This window comes from Oryzias melastigma, linkage group LG1, assembly GCF_002922805.2.
Source record: "Oryzias melastigma strain HK-1 linkage group LG1, ASM292280v2, whole genome shotgun sequence".
Classification (NCBI taxonomy): Eukaryota; Metazoa; Chordata; class Actinopteri; order Beloniformes; family Adrianichthyidae; genus Oryzias; species Oryzias melastigma.
In genome coordinates this window covers 8,366,448-8,383,864 of record NC_050512.1, presented here as the reverse complement: position 1 = coordinate 8,383,864, position 17,417 = coordinate 8,366,448, and the positions used below count along the sequence as shown (strand labels likewise).

General features: G+C 42.4%; 1 protein-coding gene across 4 annotated transcripts in view; it reads right to left on the bottom strand.

Moving 5' to 3' along the window:
* Positions 1 to 17,417, bottom strand: part of LOC112137456 (complement C3) — a 217,125-nt gene that overhangs the window by 67,553 nt on the left and 132,155 nt on the right. For all 4 annotated transcript variants that reach the window (XM_024259794.2, XM_036211616.1, XM_036211617.1 and 1 more), the window contains exons 4-12: positions 7,610 to 7,704; positions 7,454 to 7,525; positions 6,265 to 6,273; positions 3,575 to 3,665; positions 3,408 to 3,495; positions 3,231 to 3,333; positions 3,016 to 3,136; positions 2,806 to 2,921; positions 2,554 to 2,700 (exon numbers count right to left, since the gene is read on the bottom strand). In XM_024259794.2, the coding sequence (XP_024115562.2) occupies positions 2,554 to 2,700; positions 2,806 to 2,921; positions 3,016 to 3,136; positions 3,231 to 3,333; positions 3,408 to 3,495; positions 3,575 to 3,665; positions 6,265 to 6,273; positions 7,454 to 7,525; positions 7,610 to 7,704 (842 nt within the window). The remainder of the gene's footprint in view (positions 1 to 2,553; positions 2,701 to 2,805; positions 2,922 to 3,015; positions 3,137 to 3,230; positions 3,334 to 3,407; positions 3,496 to 3,574; positions 3,666 to 6,264; positions 6,274 to 7,453; positions 7,526 to 7,609; positions 7,705 to 17,417) is intronic.

The following is a 17,417-nucleotide window of genomic DNA, read 5'->3' as shown; positions in this document are numbered from 1 at the left end:
ACTATACGGTGTACCGCACATTTTGGAGAAAATTTGAGACGTTTATGTACGCCTTATGGTCGTGAAAATACTGTATTTTACTCTGGCCTAACAGTGAAAAAGTTCTGGTTCAAAACCCAGCTGGACCTTTCTCTGCACAGTAGGCTGTTACAAATGATTTTTTTTTTCCAATTAGTCGACTACCGGTAATTGGGTCAAAGTGGATGTAAAGCACACATCTTCACCATGAAAAGGTTTAAACTTATTAAAAATAAAGAAAATGAATGAATTGTGCAGGTTCTGTTTATTATTTTCAAGTAATAAAACAAGTTTAAATCAAATTAGATCAGCTTCTGAAATAAAGGAAGTTTTTTTTCATAAAAGATAAAGTTTTGGTCTCACTGACTCAACTATAATAGAAGTGCATTTTTTTGGTGCTGAACGCTCCACTGTGTTCAACTTAACTACACTCTGACTTCATATAATATAAAGCAACGACTAATCAACTACTATATTAGTCGTTGGCTATTTCAATAGTCGATTAGTCGACTAATCGTGGCAGTCCTAGTGTGGAGTTTGCACGTGAGCGTTTTCTCCAGGAACTCTGGCTTCCTCTCAAAGTCCAAACACATGACTCATTGGTTAATTAGAGAAAACAAATTGCCTCAAGCTGTGAATGTTAGTGTGTGTGGTTATCCAGCCCTGCAACGAATAAGCAACCTGCTCAGGGCTGCCAATTCACCTATCTGTTTCTGAGCAGTGGCGGGCCGTCAGGGCCTGCAAGGCCTTCTCTGCTGGCTTAAAAATATCTGAATCACAGACTGATATTAATTATTATTTATTTCCGTGAATACGTATTCTATAATTCCAAATGCTCTGTCTTCGTCCTTTCATTGCTGTCTCCCTGGTTGCGCTGCTTCCAGACGTGTATTTTCCTATTTAAGCATTAACCAATCACATTGCAGCACCATTTGTTGCTAGGGTCAAAGAAATCTGCCCGGAGGCCTTCACAATCAGTTCTGCGGGCCCTGTAGCATAAAATACTTGTCGACCAAACTGTTGCTTCAACCAATCAGATTTGGAGTAGGCGACAGCAAGGCCTTCTAGCAGGCGCACGGAAACGTCATCATTTTCACGAGCTTTGATTGGATAGTCGGAGAGTGTACTAGCTAGCAAACTGCATCGGATCTGAAGCGACTCAGCGAGCTGCACCAGCAAATATATCGAGTGGATTTAATAGCTTTACTGCCAAAGCCATTTGCAAGACGGACTTTTCAAGAAAAGCTGGACATTGTTAAGCAAAGTCGGGAAACTCTGAAGTTAGCAAGCCTGTCACAACTGGGAGAAGGATTTGAACGTCACTTTCAGTCCTAACTACTAGCGGTACCTTAATTTCGGGTTAGCGATGAAAGCGCTGGATCCACAAGCAGAGGAAAGTCATCACGGAGAGTGACACAGATTTATTCTTCCACCTGTCCACTAATGACGTGTTTGGTGGACAAAACAACCTGATCAGTGCGATCGGAGGAGATCAGAAGGGAAGTTATTAAAGCCCCGTTTGTGTCTGTTATGGTGGATGAGACGACAGACGCGAGTAACGCAGCGCAGCTCGCTCTGGTTCTGCGTTATGTGCCGGACACAGGTGCCGAGGAGCGGCGTGTCGAGTTTGAAGATGTTACCAGTGGAAAGCGAGCCGATCACATTGCTGGTCTCATCGTCCGATTTTTGGGTAAAGTTATAGCACAGTTTTGTCTGGCACGGGTAAAGGAGTTCCGTGACTCCGTTGAACGAAGCCCCTGAACGCACCGCGGGCGCTCCAAGCGCACGAAGAGGTGCAGCGCAAAATCCTCGCGCACACTACCGACAATATTATTTTCCAGAGACAGACCTTGATCGATCACAGAAACTGATGTTTGTCTCCCTCCTGGACCACAAGAGGCTTCAGGAATACCAGAACATTTCCCGCATGCAGCCTTTTCCAGCTTATCACAGCCACGGAACACTTTCTATCTGCGAAACGCACGGATTCTGTACGACAGAGTGATTGAAATCTTCTTGAGGATAGAAAGGATGGATTTTGTGTTTAAATAATCTGGATTTTTGGTGAGTAAAATTTTGCTATATCCCTACATAATATTGAAATTTTATCAGGTGATTTTTTATGCTTTTGGTGTGTGTGTGGCAGTTGTACCTGCAGTAGAAGTTTTATTGCCATAAAATAGTTAATGAGGGTTGGATTGATTCAGATGGAGCACTACTGAAGGCCTAGGTGTGAAATGCACGGCCCGCCACTGTATCTGAGAGAGGCTTCAGCAACACCATGACCACTAAAGGAGTTAGGCAGGTGTAGCAAATGGATGGAGAGACATAGATATTATAAATGGCAATGTTCTGAATGAATACAATTATAACTATAACCCTACCAAAAATAATTTAGCTCTCTCAAATATTTTTCCTTTATGTGTAGCATACAAAAATCTGGTTCTTTATCATTAAACCTAAATTGAATATATTTGGTTAGAAAAGAATATTTGCAGCAGCTTTTCCATTGTATTGTTAGGGGTTTGGTCTTACAGAGATTGATAGCCCTCCAGCCTGTGTTACGGTATTGATGGTCAGCCTCGCCATGCCGTTGGCTGCAGTAATGCCTCTTACAGGACCAGGTGTTACAACCACTGGGATGTTTTCTGCTGGACTTTCATCTGGATTTAAAACTTCAACCTGTTATCCAGCAATAGAAAGGTTATATCATCAGGTTAAGGTCAACTTTTCTCAATGGCTAAAAATTTCAAAATCACACAGTGCAAACATAGGTCAATGCCTTACCACCACATCAAAGGACATTCCAGGTTTAAAATATTTTGGAGTTCTTTTAAACGTGATGGTGTAAGGAGATGTGACGACTTGGATGCCTCTGAGCTCTGCCTCCACCATCTCACTGCCTGTCAAACATTTCAAAGAATTGTATAATGAAGTCCTGTGAGCCCCTTTTTGAAGCAGCATGATTGACATGAGGATGGGTTGTCTTCATCTTACCACTGTCTGTCAGCACGCTAACAGAAACAAAGATGGAGGAGCCCACAAGCTGATTGATATCTGAAAAGGTTTTTGTGATCTGTTCCCTCTTCAACTCAACGTTTCCTTCTCCGTTCTCAATCTAAGGACCCAAAGACACATAAAGTTCTGATTGTCTGAAAGTTTGCAACATGATCACCATGACAGAATTGTAAAATTTAACAATCTGTTCTCACCGGCACTCGAGATAGAGAGTCAGGAAAGCTCTTCTTCTGACCTTGGTCGATGATCCCAAACACTACATAGGCATTCCCATTCACTTCTTGACCAAAAAGATACCTGCAAATCAAACAGTAGTTACCATGGAATTAGGAAGTCAATGCCACATGTTCTTGCAAACAAGATTCACCCACCTGGCTTTAATGTTAATTTCCAAAGTCTCACTGTCTACGTAGAAGAAAGGTCTCAGGGAAGAGAGCTTGACCTCAAAGCTGGGGAGCACTTGGAAAAATATGTAAATAGGTTAGGTTTTAGTCCTTCAAGAAAAATTTAAGCACAAATGTCTATAAAAAACCATTACCATATTCTTTGACCTCGAAATTTGCAGAGAAGCTCTCCTGTGGGCTGTTCTGGAATTTTACCATAATTTTCCAAAGTCCAGGACTGAAAAGACACAGTATGAAATGGATTAGAACCTTCGAGAAAAAAAAAAAAACTGTTCTGCACTAGAATCATGTCTTAAAGCACATAAGCTACAGCAGAGCTCTGTAAAAGACATGTTTCCATTTAACCCCTTCTTCTGCATCCTCACACACCAACCTCCCTCCCGAAATGTCTTCTTTGTTTATCTTCTTGCTTTATTGCGCCGATTTCAGCATTCTTTTAGCAACATAATTACTGTCCTCTCTCTACATTTGTCCAGACCATTTGTTTTTCAGCACAAATCTCAACAGCATTTTAAAAGAGATGTCTGTCTGAATAACTAATTCCTGATTCTGTTTTTTTCTTATCACTCCAAAAGGGAACCTCAACATCAGTAGCTCTGCCATTTTCTAAAATGAATTTCTCCATGGGGAGGTGCATGTCCCACCGGGCAGAGACCCCAAGAAAGACCCGGGACACACTGGAAAGACTGTGTTCCAGCTTTTGAACACTTTCAATTTTCCTCAGAATTCCTGGAGAAAGTGGCCAGGAAGAGGAAACTATATTTCCTAGAAACTAGATAGATGGAGTGTCTTTCTTACTTTATCCTTTACATTCTTTTTATCCTTCTACTTTGTGCTTTCTTACTTTTTCTCATTCATCAGATCTTTAAGATTCTCCTTTTCTCTATTTATTACACATATGAACCCTCTCAACAAAATTCTATTTTTGTCCTTAATCATCCTAACTTGCTGGACAGTATTCCATCTCTGTTAATCTACCTCATCTGTACAGATTGCTTAGCCTTTAATTAACCTGGAAAGGTTCCATTGAGGATACCAGTCTCGTTTTTTCAAGGGATTCCTGAATCTACCTCTTCCCCCCTTTCTCTGCAACCCGATATAGGGGTGAATATGAATATTAAGTATTCAGTCCCAAAGTTAGTTGAAAATCCATCCATCTTCTTGTCCGCTTCGTCCCTTTCGGGGTCGCGGGGGTGCCGGAGCCTCTCCCGGCTATGGGCGAAGGCGGGGTTCATCCTGGACAGGACGCCAGTCTGTCGCAGGGCCCAGTTTGTTAAAAATATTAATTTTATTAAACTGGAAATTTAATAAATGTATCCACGGGGCACCACCTTCCTAATAAAGGAAAAATATTACTCATTAATGATCAGCTGCTACCTCTAATCAATAAAGTAATAATCAATTAATCAGTCTCTCAACTTTAGGTCGTTCATACCCTTTGAATTGACTTTACCACAAAAAAGAAATAATATCTGAACAAAGACGTCCTTTTGAATATTTATTGAACAACATGATGTTAAACAAGCAAAAATACTGGACGTAAAAGCATGGAAAGCAATCAACATGCAGTATGTGGAATATAGAATATACCGTATTTTCTGGACTATAAGCCGCTACTTTTTTCCTAGGTTTTGAACCATGCGGCTTATACAAAGGTGCGGCTATTGTGTAGATTTTTCTTCCACTGTTAGGGGAGCTCTAACCGGAAATAGAATCAAAAACAAGAGACAAAAAATATATGTAAATCAGAATAGACAACGCTACTTTTTCTTTAGCAGATAGAACACTCATGACAAATTACTAACTAACTCTTTTCAAATCCTCAATTCTTCATCATGGAAATCCCACAAAGAAGTTTGTGTGGTGCACATTTTAAGTAGAAGGCCATGGAGCTTGCTATCTAGGAAGGAAACCGCACTGCTCTACACAAGCTTAGCTTCAATGAATCTATGCTGAGACGCTGGAGATAGCAAGTACATACATGTACATTCACAATACAAAATTGTTCTCTACATGCAGTAAATATCACATTTTTCAACATAGATATCTGCGGCTTATAGTCCAGTGCGGCTTGTATTTCTTTTTTTTTTCTTCTTTTTTTTAAATTGAGCAGGTGCGGCTTATATACAGGTGCGGCTTATAGTCCAGAAAATAGCTTTTAACTAATAACTAAAAATAGATAAATGAGAATAAAAGACAGATATAATATTGAGGTGAGGAATGCTTAGTGGGTGGATAGCTTATGTGTGTCGTGCATAAAAAGATGTTTCGTTACTGAGCTGAAGATAAGCTCAATTAAAATGGGACAAGGATGTTAAGTTTGCAGAAGTAAATCTTTAGCGCAATTTTAATACTGAAGATCTACTTCCCCTCACGCAAGCAGGTGTTCATCGTCACTCTTCACGTCATCAATTAGTATGCATTGGGAGCCAATAGCTGAAGCACTCACTTTCTTCATAGCCAATCACAATCAAACTTCTGCCTTTAAATTCAGTAAAGTTGTTTTTTTTCCACATTCCAGACTTTGTGCCGGCTGTTTTGCTTTCATTTTGCTGCCTCACCAGTTCTCACTTGCGTGGTTCAGTCATTTGGTTTTCTCCGAGGCGGTACCGATTCTTCGCCAGCTCTTTCCTTCAGACGGAGCAGTCGTTTAGAAACTTCATTACGCCCTGCTGCTGTCATCGATGACGGTCTGTTTCGAGAGCTCGCCACATTTGTTGCTGCCCGGCTGCTGCGCCTTCCATGGCTGCAATCTTCGATGTCCCGACTGCTGCTACTACCGGTGGGCTGCTGTTCGTGTTTGGAAGCATTCGGTGCAGTCCTGTTCATTCAGGACCTGGGCAGCTCTTTGTTCTGCCTTCTTTCAATACTTTTTATCTTCCAGGTACGGCCGCAGGTGCATTCAGCTGACAGTTAGCGCATCACTTTGTCTAAGCTTGACCACAGGTGCATTCAGCTGACAGTTAGCGTATCACTTTGTCTAAGCTTGACCACAGGTGCATTCAGCTGCAGTCAATGCATCGCTACGCCTAAGCTCGACTGCTGGTGCATTAATCTAACAGTAAATGCATCACTTTCGAAATTGTAAAAATTTTGGAATCAGTCTATAAAAATTACCTGTAGACAAAAATGTTGAAAAGGAAGAAAGCGTGCAAAAAAACGTGATCTAAAGACTGGAAGAACTTAGATTTTAGGAGGGTTTAGTTTCTTTTAGAAAACTACAAAAAATGGGAATCTTGGAAATCGTGTTCAGACAATCTATATCCCTCTCTCTCTTTTGTGATGTTTTTTAATCCGGTTTTTGTTTCTGACTTCTGGCCTGCGTGCCAGGGTTTTGATTTTAAGAGGCAGGACAAGAATCACCCGATCTGTGGAGATTCAAGATGTTTTACAATTAGAGGTCATTTGCATATCCCAATGAGCTCAGGGTATGCAATATCCCGGGCGTAACTTTATTCTGGTCACTGGATGTGTTTTTCCTTATTGCTGAATTATCAAAAAGGTGGGTTTCCAACACAGTTTGGACACCTATATATGTGTATGAATCCTATATGTGGCAAAATGAAACACTTTCCAAATCTACATAAACACAGAAATTAAATTCTCCAAGCTTTGATGGTTACACATGATTATTTCATGTTTTTTTTTTCTTTTTTAACTCAAAGTAGTCATGAATCTTCTTCTGTTAAGAATGAAAGTTAGATTATACACATTTAATAAACAGGGCGTTTCTTCTGGAACTGTGAAGAGATGTTTTACATGTTAGATCCTATTGATAAAAGTCCTGTCTTTTAAAAGATCATAAAAGATTGCAATGGGTCACATGTTTCACATAAAGAATCTTGAGTGTCTCTGTCATGGATTTTTGCAGACTCCACAGGGGGTCGAGCTGCTGGAAACAAAAGATCCTTTGAAGGTGACAGGTCGAAATTAACCAGTTTGGAATGCATAATACGAAGGGCTCTGGCCAGGTTACCAAGAGTTTAATGACTTGACATCCGAGTGGGAAATAGCTGGTAGTGTCCAGAGTGAATGCCTGACTTGAGAGAGACGGGTTCCAATGGTAGGATGATCCCTTCAGGGGTCTGTAGTCAGACATTTGGTGTTTCTGATGGTTCCTTCATTGTTCAATGTTCATTTTGAAAAAATAGAAGAATTAAACAGAATACCACAATCTCTATGGAGATGGAGGTGTCAGTCTGGGCATCATTAACTCTCTCCACTGGCTCCATGCGAGGGGTCAAACCAAACATTCTGTAATACACTAAAAACACACAGTTTTTTCATCTGCTGTCTGAGTCATGTTTTATCGTATGCTTGTGTGAACACTTATGGAAAAGTGGGTGTGGATGTAGATGCTTGTGTCTGAAAGTTGTTGCATATCTGTAAATGTTTCTGCTGGTGAACGTTTCTCCAACTAATGGCTTTTTGGTTTATTTCAAGCAGTGAAAACAAAGAAACTGACAATAAAAGCAAAAATACATAAAAACATTAAATATTCCTACATTTATCATCATACATACATCAAAGAAAGAATATTTGTCCAACATAATTATGGCAAACAGCCATAATCCTCGTGTGCTGTTCAGAACCATTGACAGTGTCCTTAATGTCCCACAGTCTGTTGGCCATGAGGCATCAGCCAAACTATGTAATGACTTTTTAAACTTCTTCATTGAAAAGGTTGAGGAAATCAGAGCAAACATCCAAACTCCCTCCACTGAACCTGCTGAGTTTGTCTCCCCTTCAGCTGTCTTTGAGAGGTTTGAGCCTGCCACTCTGCCTTTTCTCGAAGATGTTGTCAGCCATATGAAGCCATCAGGTTCTCCCCAGGATGCTCTTTCTCCTCTTTTTGTTAAGGAGCTGTTTTCTTGTGTGGGTCCATCTGTTTTGGCTATTATCAATGCAAGCCTGTCCTCTGGTGTAGTACCCCTTCATTTTAAACACGCCGTAGTTCAGCCCCTGCTTAAGAAACCAAACCTCGACAACACAGTGATGGATAATTTTAGGCCTATCTCAAAACTGCCTTTCTTATCCAAAATTCTAGAGAAAACTGTCTACACACAATTGCAGTCTTTCCTGGTCAGAAACAATGTGTTGGAGGTCTTCCAGTCAGGGTTCAAGAGTCTGCACAGTACAGAATCTGCTCTGCTGAAGGTCTTTAATGACATTCTCAGAGCAACTGACATGGGAGATCATGTGATCCTTGTTTTATTGGATCTATCTGCTGCTTTTGACACAGTAGATCACGAGATCCTGCTGTCAAGGCTCCAGAATGTGGTGGGGATTGGTGGTGCCGCTCTCACCTGGTTCAGGTCATACCTGGCAGACCGAACCATGACTGTAAATCTTTCTAGATTTACCTCAGACACAGCTCCACTGTCCTTTGGTGTCCCACAGGGCTCAATTTTAGGACCGCTTCTGTTTTCCCTTTATCTTCTTCCCCTGGGGTCTATCATACAGAAGCATGGAGTGTCTTTCCATTTCTATGCTGATGATAGCCAGATCTACCTCCCAATCAAGAAGAACGGCTCCTCCCTTAAACATTTAATGTCATGTTTAAATGAAATCCGAACATGGCTGGAGAGCAGCTTCTTGAGTTTTAACGAGAAGAAAACTGAGGTGTTGGTAATTGGCCCTAGTAACCGCTGTGACCCTTCCGGTCTGGACCTGGGTCCCCTGGCTCCACATTTTAAACACTCTGTCAGAAATTTGGGTTTTATTTTGGATAGTGATTTTAAGCTTGACCATCACATCACGTCTGTAGTGAAGCAGAGCTTTTTTCATCTTAGACGGCTATCTGCGGTGAAACCATTTTTAACCCTGCATCAGCTTGAGACAGTGATCCACGCTTTTATTACATCTCGGCTGGATTATTGTATTTCACTTTTATTCGGGGTTAGCCAGTCCTCTCTTTCACGGTTGCAACTGGTTCAAAACGCCGCTGCTCGTATGCTGGTTGGAGCACGTAAGAGAGAACACATCACACCCATCCTGGCCTCCCTCCACTGGCTGCCTGTTTGTTTTAGAGTTCAGTTTAAGATTCTTTTATTTGTTTTTAAATCCTTGAATGGTCTCGCCCCACCTTACATCTCAGAGCTTCTCTCTCCCTACACTCCTCCCCGGTGCCTCCGGTCTGCTGATCAGCTGCTCCTGGAAGTACCAAGAGCTAAGAGGAAGTGTAGAGGGGATCGAGCCTTTTCCATCTGTGCCCCAAAGCTCTGGAACGCTCTGCCTTTTAACATTCGTGATGCCTCGTCTCTGTCAATTTTTAAAAATAAGCTTAAAACACATTTTTACAGTCAAGCTTTTAACGTTCCTTGAGACTCTGCTCTGTTTTTACTCCGTTTTTACTTTGTTTTTACTTTGTTCTTATCCTGTTTTTAACTCTGTTACTGTCTTGGTTTTTAGTTGCTTTGTGCTTGTATTTTATCTATTAGTGTTCTTGGTGTTTTAATGTACAGCGCTTTGTAGCCTAGCAGTCTGCCTGCGTTAAAGCGCTTTATAAATAAACTTGATTAATTGATTGATTCAACATAAATAAACAAATTAGTAAATACTAGGGCTGTCAGATTTGTCGCGTTAAAAACGCATTAATCTGACATGTGCTTGACGCCGACAATTTTTTTGACGCATTAGTCGCGGATTTTTCTCATACGTGCCTTTCCATACCACGCGCGGGCGTCCCCCCTTTAACTCACCGGCTGCTCTCACTAGATCACGGAAGGGCCTCCAACCACCGAGCTGCTAGCTAAAACCGGCCGGCGCTAGGACCTGGACAGCTCCTGCACCCTAACCCGGCTCCGGTTCGCGTCCAGTACCACGTCTGGTGGTACTGGACGCTTTGATGAACTGGCTTTTGATGAGACTCAAAAGCCAGTTCCGCTGAGTCTCTCAAACCGCTTCGCCAGTCTGGCTGTTGATTCTCCGGGTCCTCCTGCAGCAAACACAGCGGTGTTGTTTCCACCTGACCTGGACTCTATCGTTGACTTCCCCGCTCTTCAGAAAGAGGCCGCGGAGATCCCGGTGGAACACGGAAGGACCGCGGCGAGCAGCGACCCGGCTCGTGCACCGAGGATTACCGCGAAAGCCTCGTCCGCTCCTGACAGGCATTACAAGCTGGACCTCCCCGCGTCCTCCTGGCCAACAACATCCTCCTTAACATCTTCCTCCCGCCGTCGGATCCTGAAGGAAGCTGTCCGGTTCCACTCCCGCGGTGCCCGCGCCTTCCCACCATCGCAGACGGCAGACCAACATCAAGGTGAGTCTACCGCCGCGGTCATGCGGGTCCGCTCTGCTCCGTGGTCAGACACCTGTCGGCGTTTCACCTGCGCCCGTGCCTCCTCCTCCTCCTCCTCTATTTGCCCCGACGACAGCGATAGTCGGGGATTCCATTATAAGGAAGGTCCGCTTTTTTAACGCGGTGACTCACTGTTTCCCGGAGCCACAGCGCTGGACATCCAGGAGAAACTTCCAAATCTGCTGTGCTCCTTCCCTTCCTCAGTCAGGAGACTGATTTTACATATCGGCTTTAATGACACCTCTTATCGTGAGTCTGAAACGACCAAGAAGGCCTTTTATGAACTTTTTAATTTTTTAAAATTACACCCATTGACTGTTTTTATTTCCGGACCTCTCCCCTCCCTCTCCCGCGGCCAGGGCCGTTTCAGCAGGCTGCTGAGTCTGAGCACCTGGCACCAGTCTGCATGTGGCCAGAGCGGATTTATTTTTATTGACAATTTTAACCTGTTCTGGAACAGACCATCTTTTTACAGAACTGATGGAATCCACCCCAGTCCACTGGGCAGTAATATTTTAACAGCGAACATCAGACACTGTGTCCAGACATCACCTGCCCCTGTCATGTCCACACCAGTCCAGAACACATCTTCATCTGTGCAGACACCTCTGTGTGGAAATAATTGACTGGATTTGGCACCTTTCGCCCATATTCCATCCATCCATCCTCTTAACCGCTTCGTCCCTTTCGAGGTCGCCGGGGTGCCGGAGCCTATCCCGGCTGCTGATGGCCGAAGGCGGGGTACACCCTGGACAGATCGCCAGTCTGTCGCAGGCCTTTCGCCCATATTCCCCCCAAAAATGCTTCAACTTTCCAAGGCCTGTTGCCCGCCCAGCTAATCCCATAAAGACCATCATCACAGTCAGGTCTTCTGTGAGGAGACATGTTGGGAGGAAACCAAACATTCACAACCTTCGCCCACTAAAGGAGGCAACAAAGCCCGAGGAAGAAGCTATCATAACCAATAATCCACCACCATCTTTTAACATGGCCCTTTTTAACGTTCGGTCTCTCTCTAATAAGACCTTTATTGTAAATGATTTTATTTTGGATTATAACATTGATGCTCTCTTTTTAACTGAAACATAGCTGAGCACGGAAGCACCCACTGTTCTCACAGAAGCCTCTCCACCTGATTTTAGTTTTGTTTTTACAACCAGGGAGGGCAAAAGGGGTGGTGGTACTGCATCCATAATGTCCAACTCCTTTGCAGTAAGGCAAATATCACTAGATCAGTACCCCAGCTTTGAACACCATGCCTTTGTTTTTAACAGCCCCCCAATTTTATGCATCACAGTATACAGACCACCAAAACCAGACACTGACCACAATTCATTTAACATGATTCTATTAACAAGTGACTTTAACCTTCACGTAGACCGGGAGTCGGACTATTGTGCCACTCAGTTTATGGATTTGTTAACTTCTCTGGATTTTAAACAACATGTCATGCAGCCGACTCACAACAGGGGGCACACACTTGACCTTGTCATCAGTCATGGTTTACCCACTACTGTGTCCTCTGTTGTGGATCTGGCTGTATCTGATCATTACTGTGTGCTTTTTACTATCACTGGTTTTAGAAAACAAGAGACCTCTGTGAGAACGGTGAGGGAACGCTACTTAACTCCTGAAGTGGTCAAAATTTTTATTTCATCTGTTCTCTCCGTCCCTCTACTTGTCTTACCAGCCCCCTGCGATCTAATTTTAGAAAGTTTTAACAACAAATTAAGATCCAGTCTTGATTCTGTTGCTCCATTTAAAACATAAAAGATTAATATTAAACCAACACCCCCTTGGAGAACAGCTGAAATTAAACAATTGAAGAGACAATGTAGAGCCGCAGAAAGACAATGGAGAAAACACAAGCTTGAAATAAACTATCAGGTATTCCAAAATCTACAAAAACTATACAAAAAAAATTAAAACAGACCAGAAATTCATACTTCGCTAACATCATCTCCGAAAACAAAAACAATCCTAGAGTTCTATTCAATACAATCAAATCTTTAATCAACTCAGACAATAATAAAAACCCAATACCAGCTTCCCCTTCATTGTGTGAGGACTTTGCAGACCACTTCAGGAGTAAAATTGATTCTGTAAGATCAAGTGTTTTAAATGACCAGAGAAGTCCTTTTATTGAAAATGATGACTTGATCTTACCTGAGGAAGCACTGGACAGTTTTGACCTGGTTGATGCTGCAACACTTGGTCGAGTTGCCTCCCAAGTTAATCCAACAACCTGTTTTTTAGATCCCATCCCCACATCACTTTTCAAATCATTTTATGGATCTTTTGAGAGCGAGATTTTAAATATCATAAATTGCTCTCTTCAGACAGGGGTTTTTCCTACTGCCTTTAAAACTGCAGTGGTGAAACCCCTTTTAAAGAAAACAAACTTAGATCCCACAGCTCTTAATAACTACAGACCAGTGTCCAACTTACCATTTTTTAGCAAGATTTTAGAAAAGCTTATTTTTATTCAGTTAAATTAGTTTCTCTCGCAAATCAACATCTTTGAGGAAAACCAGTCTGGTTTCAGAAAGAACCCCAGCACAGAGACAGCCCATTTAAAAATCATTAATGATATTAGGTGCGCCTTGGATTCAGGTCAGATCTCAGTGTTAGTTCTACTAGATCAGGGATCGGGAACCTTTTTGACTCCGAGAGCCATAAAAGCAAAATATTTGAAAATGTATTTCAGTGAGAGCTATATAATATATTTTAAGACAGAATTCAACTAAATGCGAGTTTAATAAATTCTTCTTTTTAATATTGCTATAATACTCACCCTTAATGCGACTTCTGGTGCTGCATGAACTTGCTGATGGCTTTGTAGTCTGGCTGGTATTTGGTGAGGTTAAGCTTCATGCAAGCGTTGAGGCTTTCATCCGTTAAACGTGATCGTAGGTTGGACTTGATGTTTTTGAGATGCGAGAATGACTGCTCACATGCATACGTAGATCCAAACATGGTCAATACTGCAATACTCACACGCTGCAGTGTGTGGTATGTGACAGGAAGAGCATTCCAGGCTTTGATAATCAGCTGGTCTTCGGGTGGAAGTTTTTTCATTTCTGTCCACATGTGCTTGCTCGCCAACTCCGCTTTCTGTCGTGCAATACTTTCTAAATCTTAATTGAATGACTTGAACTTATTCCCCCACATGTCTGAGGCCTTCAGGTCAGCTACTTCTGCTTCAAAATCTCTGATGGAGACACCAGGAATGTAACTCAGGTCGACTGCGTTCAGTGAACACTCGATTGGATGGGTGATGAACTTAAAAAGACGAGTATGCTCACGAAATTCTCCAAAGCGTGATTTGAACAACTTTAGGAGACTGGATGTGAAGGCAGCTAGCTGGTGGAAATCAAGCTTTTGAGTGGGCTCACTTGCTGTGTATGCATCTTTAAATTGTTTCAGTTTTTCAAAATGCAGTAAACGACATGTTTTAAGATCCATGATGAAGAGCTCCAGCTTGTTTTCAAAAGCAAACACAGCTTGTTGAAGGGATAACAATGTGTTTCCAATGCCTTGCATTTTCCCATTGAGCTGGTTCAGATGTTCAGTTATATCCACAAGATAGTAAAACTTGAGGAGCCACTCAGTTTCTGCTAACTCGGGATGCTCAATGCCTTTCATTTCAAGGAAAGTCCGGATTTCATTCAGGCAAGCTGCAAATCAGCTAAGCACCTTCCTTCTTGACAACCAACGCACATTGTTGTGCAAAAGCAGACCATGATAGTGGTTTTCAACTTCATCCAGCAGTGTTTTAAACTGTCGATCATTTAAGGCCTGAGCAACAATAAAGTTGATCACACGAATGACAAGCGACATCACTTCATCAAACTGCCCGTCAAACATCTGGGCACAAAGTGCTTCCTGGTGAAGAATGCAATGGAAACTTAGGATGGGTCTTTTTTCATGTTCACGGAGAAGCGCCACAAATCCTTTGTTTTTCCTCACCATGCACGGAGCACCATCAGTACACACTGAGAGAAGTTTATCCATAGGCAGGTTTTTTTCTTGAGTGAACTCCATGAAAGACTTGAATAAATCCTCACCTCTTGTGGAACCTTTCATCGGCAGAACAGCAAGACTTTCTTCGTGCAGTGTGTCACCAGAAGCATATCTTGCAATCACACTGAACTGTGAAATATGGCTTACATCTGTTGACACATCCAAAAAGCCAGGGAAAAGAACGGCGCTGCATTTATGTTCTTCACTTGTGTTTCCACCACTTGGTTTGCCATCATGACGGTACGATCATGAACGGTTCTTGCCGACAAAGGCATGTCTTGAATCCTTTTCATTATTTTGTCTTCGTTCGGAAGATCATCAAAAAGTTCGTTGGCTACATCCATCATGAACGTTTTAGCATACTCGCCATCTGTGAAAGGTTTTCCGTTCCTCACTATTGCTAAAGATCCAAGAGCTCAGTAGCTCTTGGCACGCTTTTTTTCTGCTGTCTCCCGCAGGGTATTTTGATGCAAAGGTGGCATGGCGTGTGTCGAAGTGCCGCTTTACATTTGACCGTTTCATCGATGCAATTTTGTCATTGCAAATTAGACACACCGCAGAACCCGCTCTTTCCACAAGGGCAAATTCTTCGGTCCATTCATCCTGAAATGTCCGATATTCCTCGTGTTTTTTTCTTTTCGCCATCTTCTTCGTTGTAAGCTTAGCTTTGAGCTAAGCGTGTTTGAGATTGCACTGCGTGTTCGGTAGTTTTTACGCTGACGTCACATGTCAATCTTCATATAAAAGTCGGGAGAAAGCGGCAGGTGTAATGAAACGGTGTTGCCAGATTGGATGGTTTCCCCCCCAATTAGGCAGTTTCGTTTCAAAATTTGTGGGCAGAAATGGCTTTGGGCGGGTTTAAGTACGGATCGGCGGTTTTTATTTCCTCATCATAAAAAAGTAGTGGACTAAGAAAATTATCAACACCTGCACTTTTCGGCAGGAAAACGCGCTCCCTCTCCGCGCTTCAGCAGGGCTCCGCCGCGCGTATGACCCAGAAGGGTGTGTGTGTTTAACGCGCACTTGACAGTGCTCCCCCCACCATTCGCCTCAAAGGGTTGGGCGGTTTTTGCTAGGTGCGGCGGTCTAAATATTTTTGAGCTGGAAAATTGAGTCAATATCTGGCAACACTGGCTGGAAATCTGGCTCTGTGCTCCTCTTCATTTCAGGTGCCTTTCCCCGTTCCTGCCAGCAGCCGCCTGGTCTTGCTGACAGGCGAGGTGCAAGTCATTTCAAACATCCCTGATGATCGATCTGAGAGCCAGATGTAATCTTTAAAAGAGCCACATATGGCTCGCGAGCCATAGGTTCCCGACTCCTGTACTAGATCTAAGTGCTGCTTTTGACACTGTTGATCACCTGATCCTATTAAACAGGCTCAAAAGCCTTGGCCTTTCAGGGACTGTACTCAAGTGGTTTAGATCATATCTCATGGAGAGAAACTTTATGGTAAGCATGGACACTTACTTCTCTGGGGTACACAAAATTAAAAGTGGTGTTCCTCAAGGCTCAACCCTTGGCCCCTTGCTTTTTAACTTCTACATGCTTCCTCTGGGGAATGTCATCAGGAGGCACAACATCAGCTTTCACAGCTATGCTGATGATACCCAGCTATACATATCCATGTCTCCTGATGACACAAGGCCAGTAGAAGCCCTTTTTAATTGTATTTTAGATGTGAAATTATGGATGGCTAAAAATTTTCTGCAGCTCAACCAGGAAAAAACTGAAATTTTAGTTATCGGTCCTGAAGCCAAGAGAGAGAAACAGTGTTTCAAACTTAAAGAACTTTCATTAAGCTGTTCAGAAACCTGGGCGTTACCTTTGACTCTAAGCTAACTTTTATTCCACATATTAAGCAGGTGATCAAAACTGGTTTCTATCATCTTAGAAATTTGGCTAGAGTCCGCCCAATTCTCTCTCCTGCAAACATAGAGACGCTGATGCATGCTTTTATTATCAGTAGACTTGATTACTGCAACGCCCTTCTAACTGGTCTTCCAAAAAGAAGCATCAAGAACCTTCAGCTTTTACAGAATTCTGCTGCAAGAGTTCTCACAAAAACCAGACAACGGGCCCACATCACTCCGATTTTAAAATCCCTGCATTGGCTCCCCATAAGCTTCAGGATTGATTTTAAGATACTCTTAATGGTTTTTAAATGTCTTAACGGTCTTGGGCCTTCTTATTTGTCAGATCTTTTAGTTAAATATGAACCCTCGCGGACCCTGAGATCCTCTGGCACCGGTCTACTAATCATTCCACCTGTGAAAACCAAAACGCACGGAGAGGCATCTTTTCAGCATTATGGCCCTCGTTTGTGGAACAGTCTGCCAGAGAACCTGAGGGCCGCAGAGAACATAGCTGCTTTTAAGAAAGGTCTTAAAACACATCTTTTTAACCATGCTTTTAGCTAATTTTATTGTCTTTATTGACTTTGTTTTGTTCATGTATCTATTTGATCCTGTTTTGTGATTTTATAGATCTTTTAAAAATTTATTTAAATAATCTTTATGGTCATGTTTTATTGTTTTATTGTTTGCTCATTTTACGAATATACTTAACATTATTATTTTACCATTATTCTTCTTAATTTCCAGTGCCTCCTCAGCTGGTTCCTCTCCCTCTGGTCGCTGCTGTCCAGCTGCTGCAGC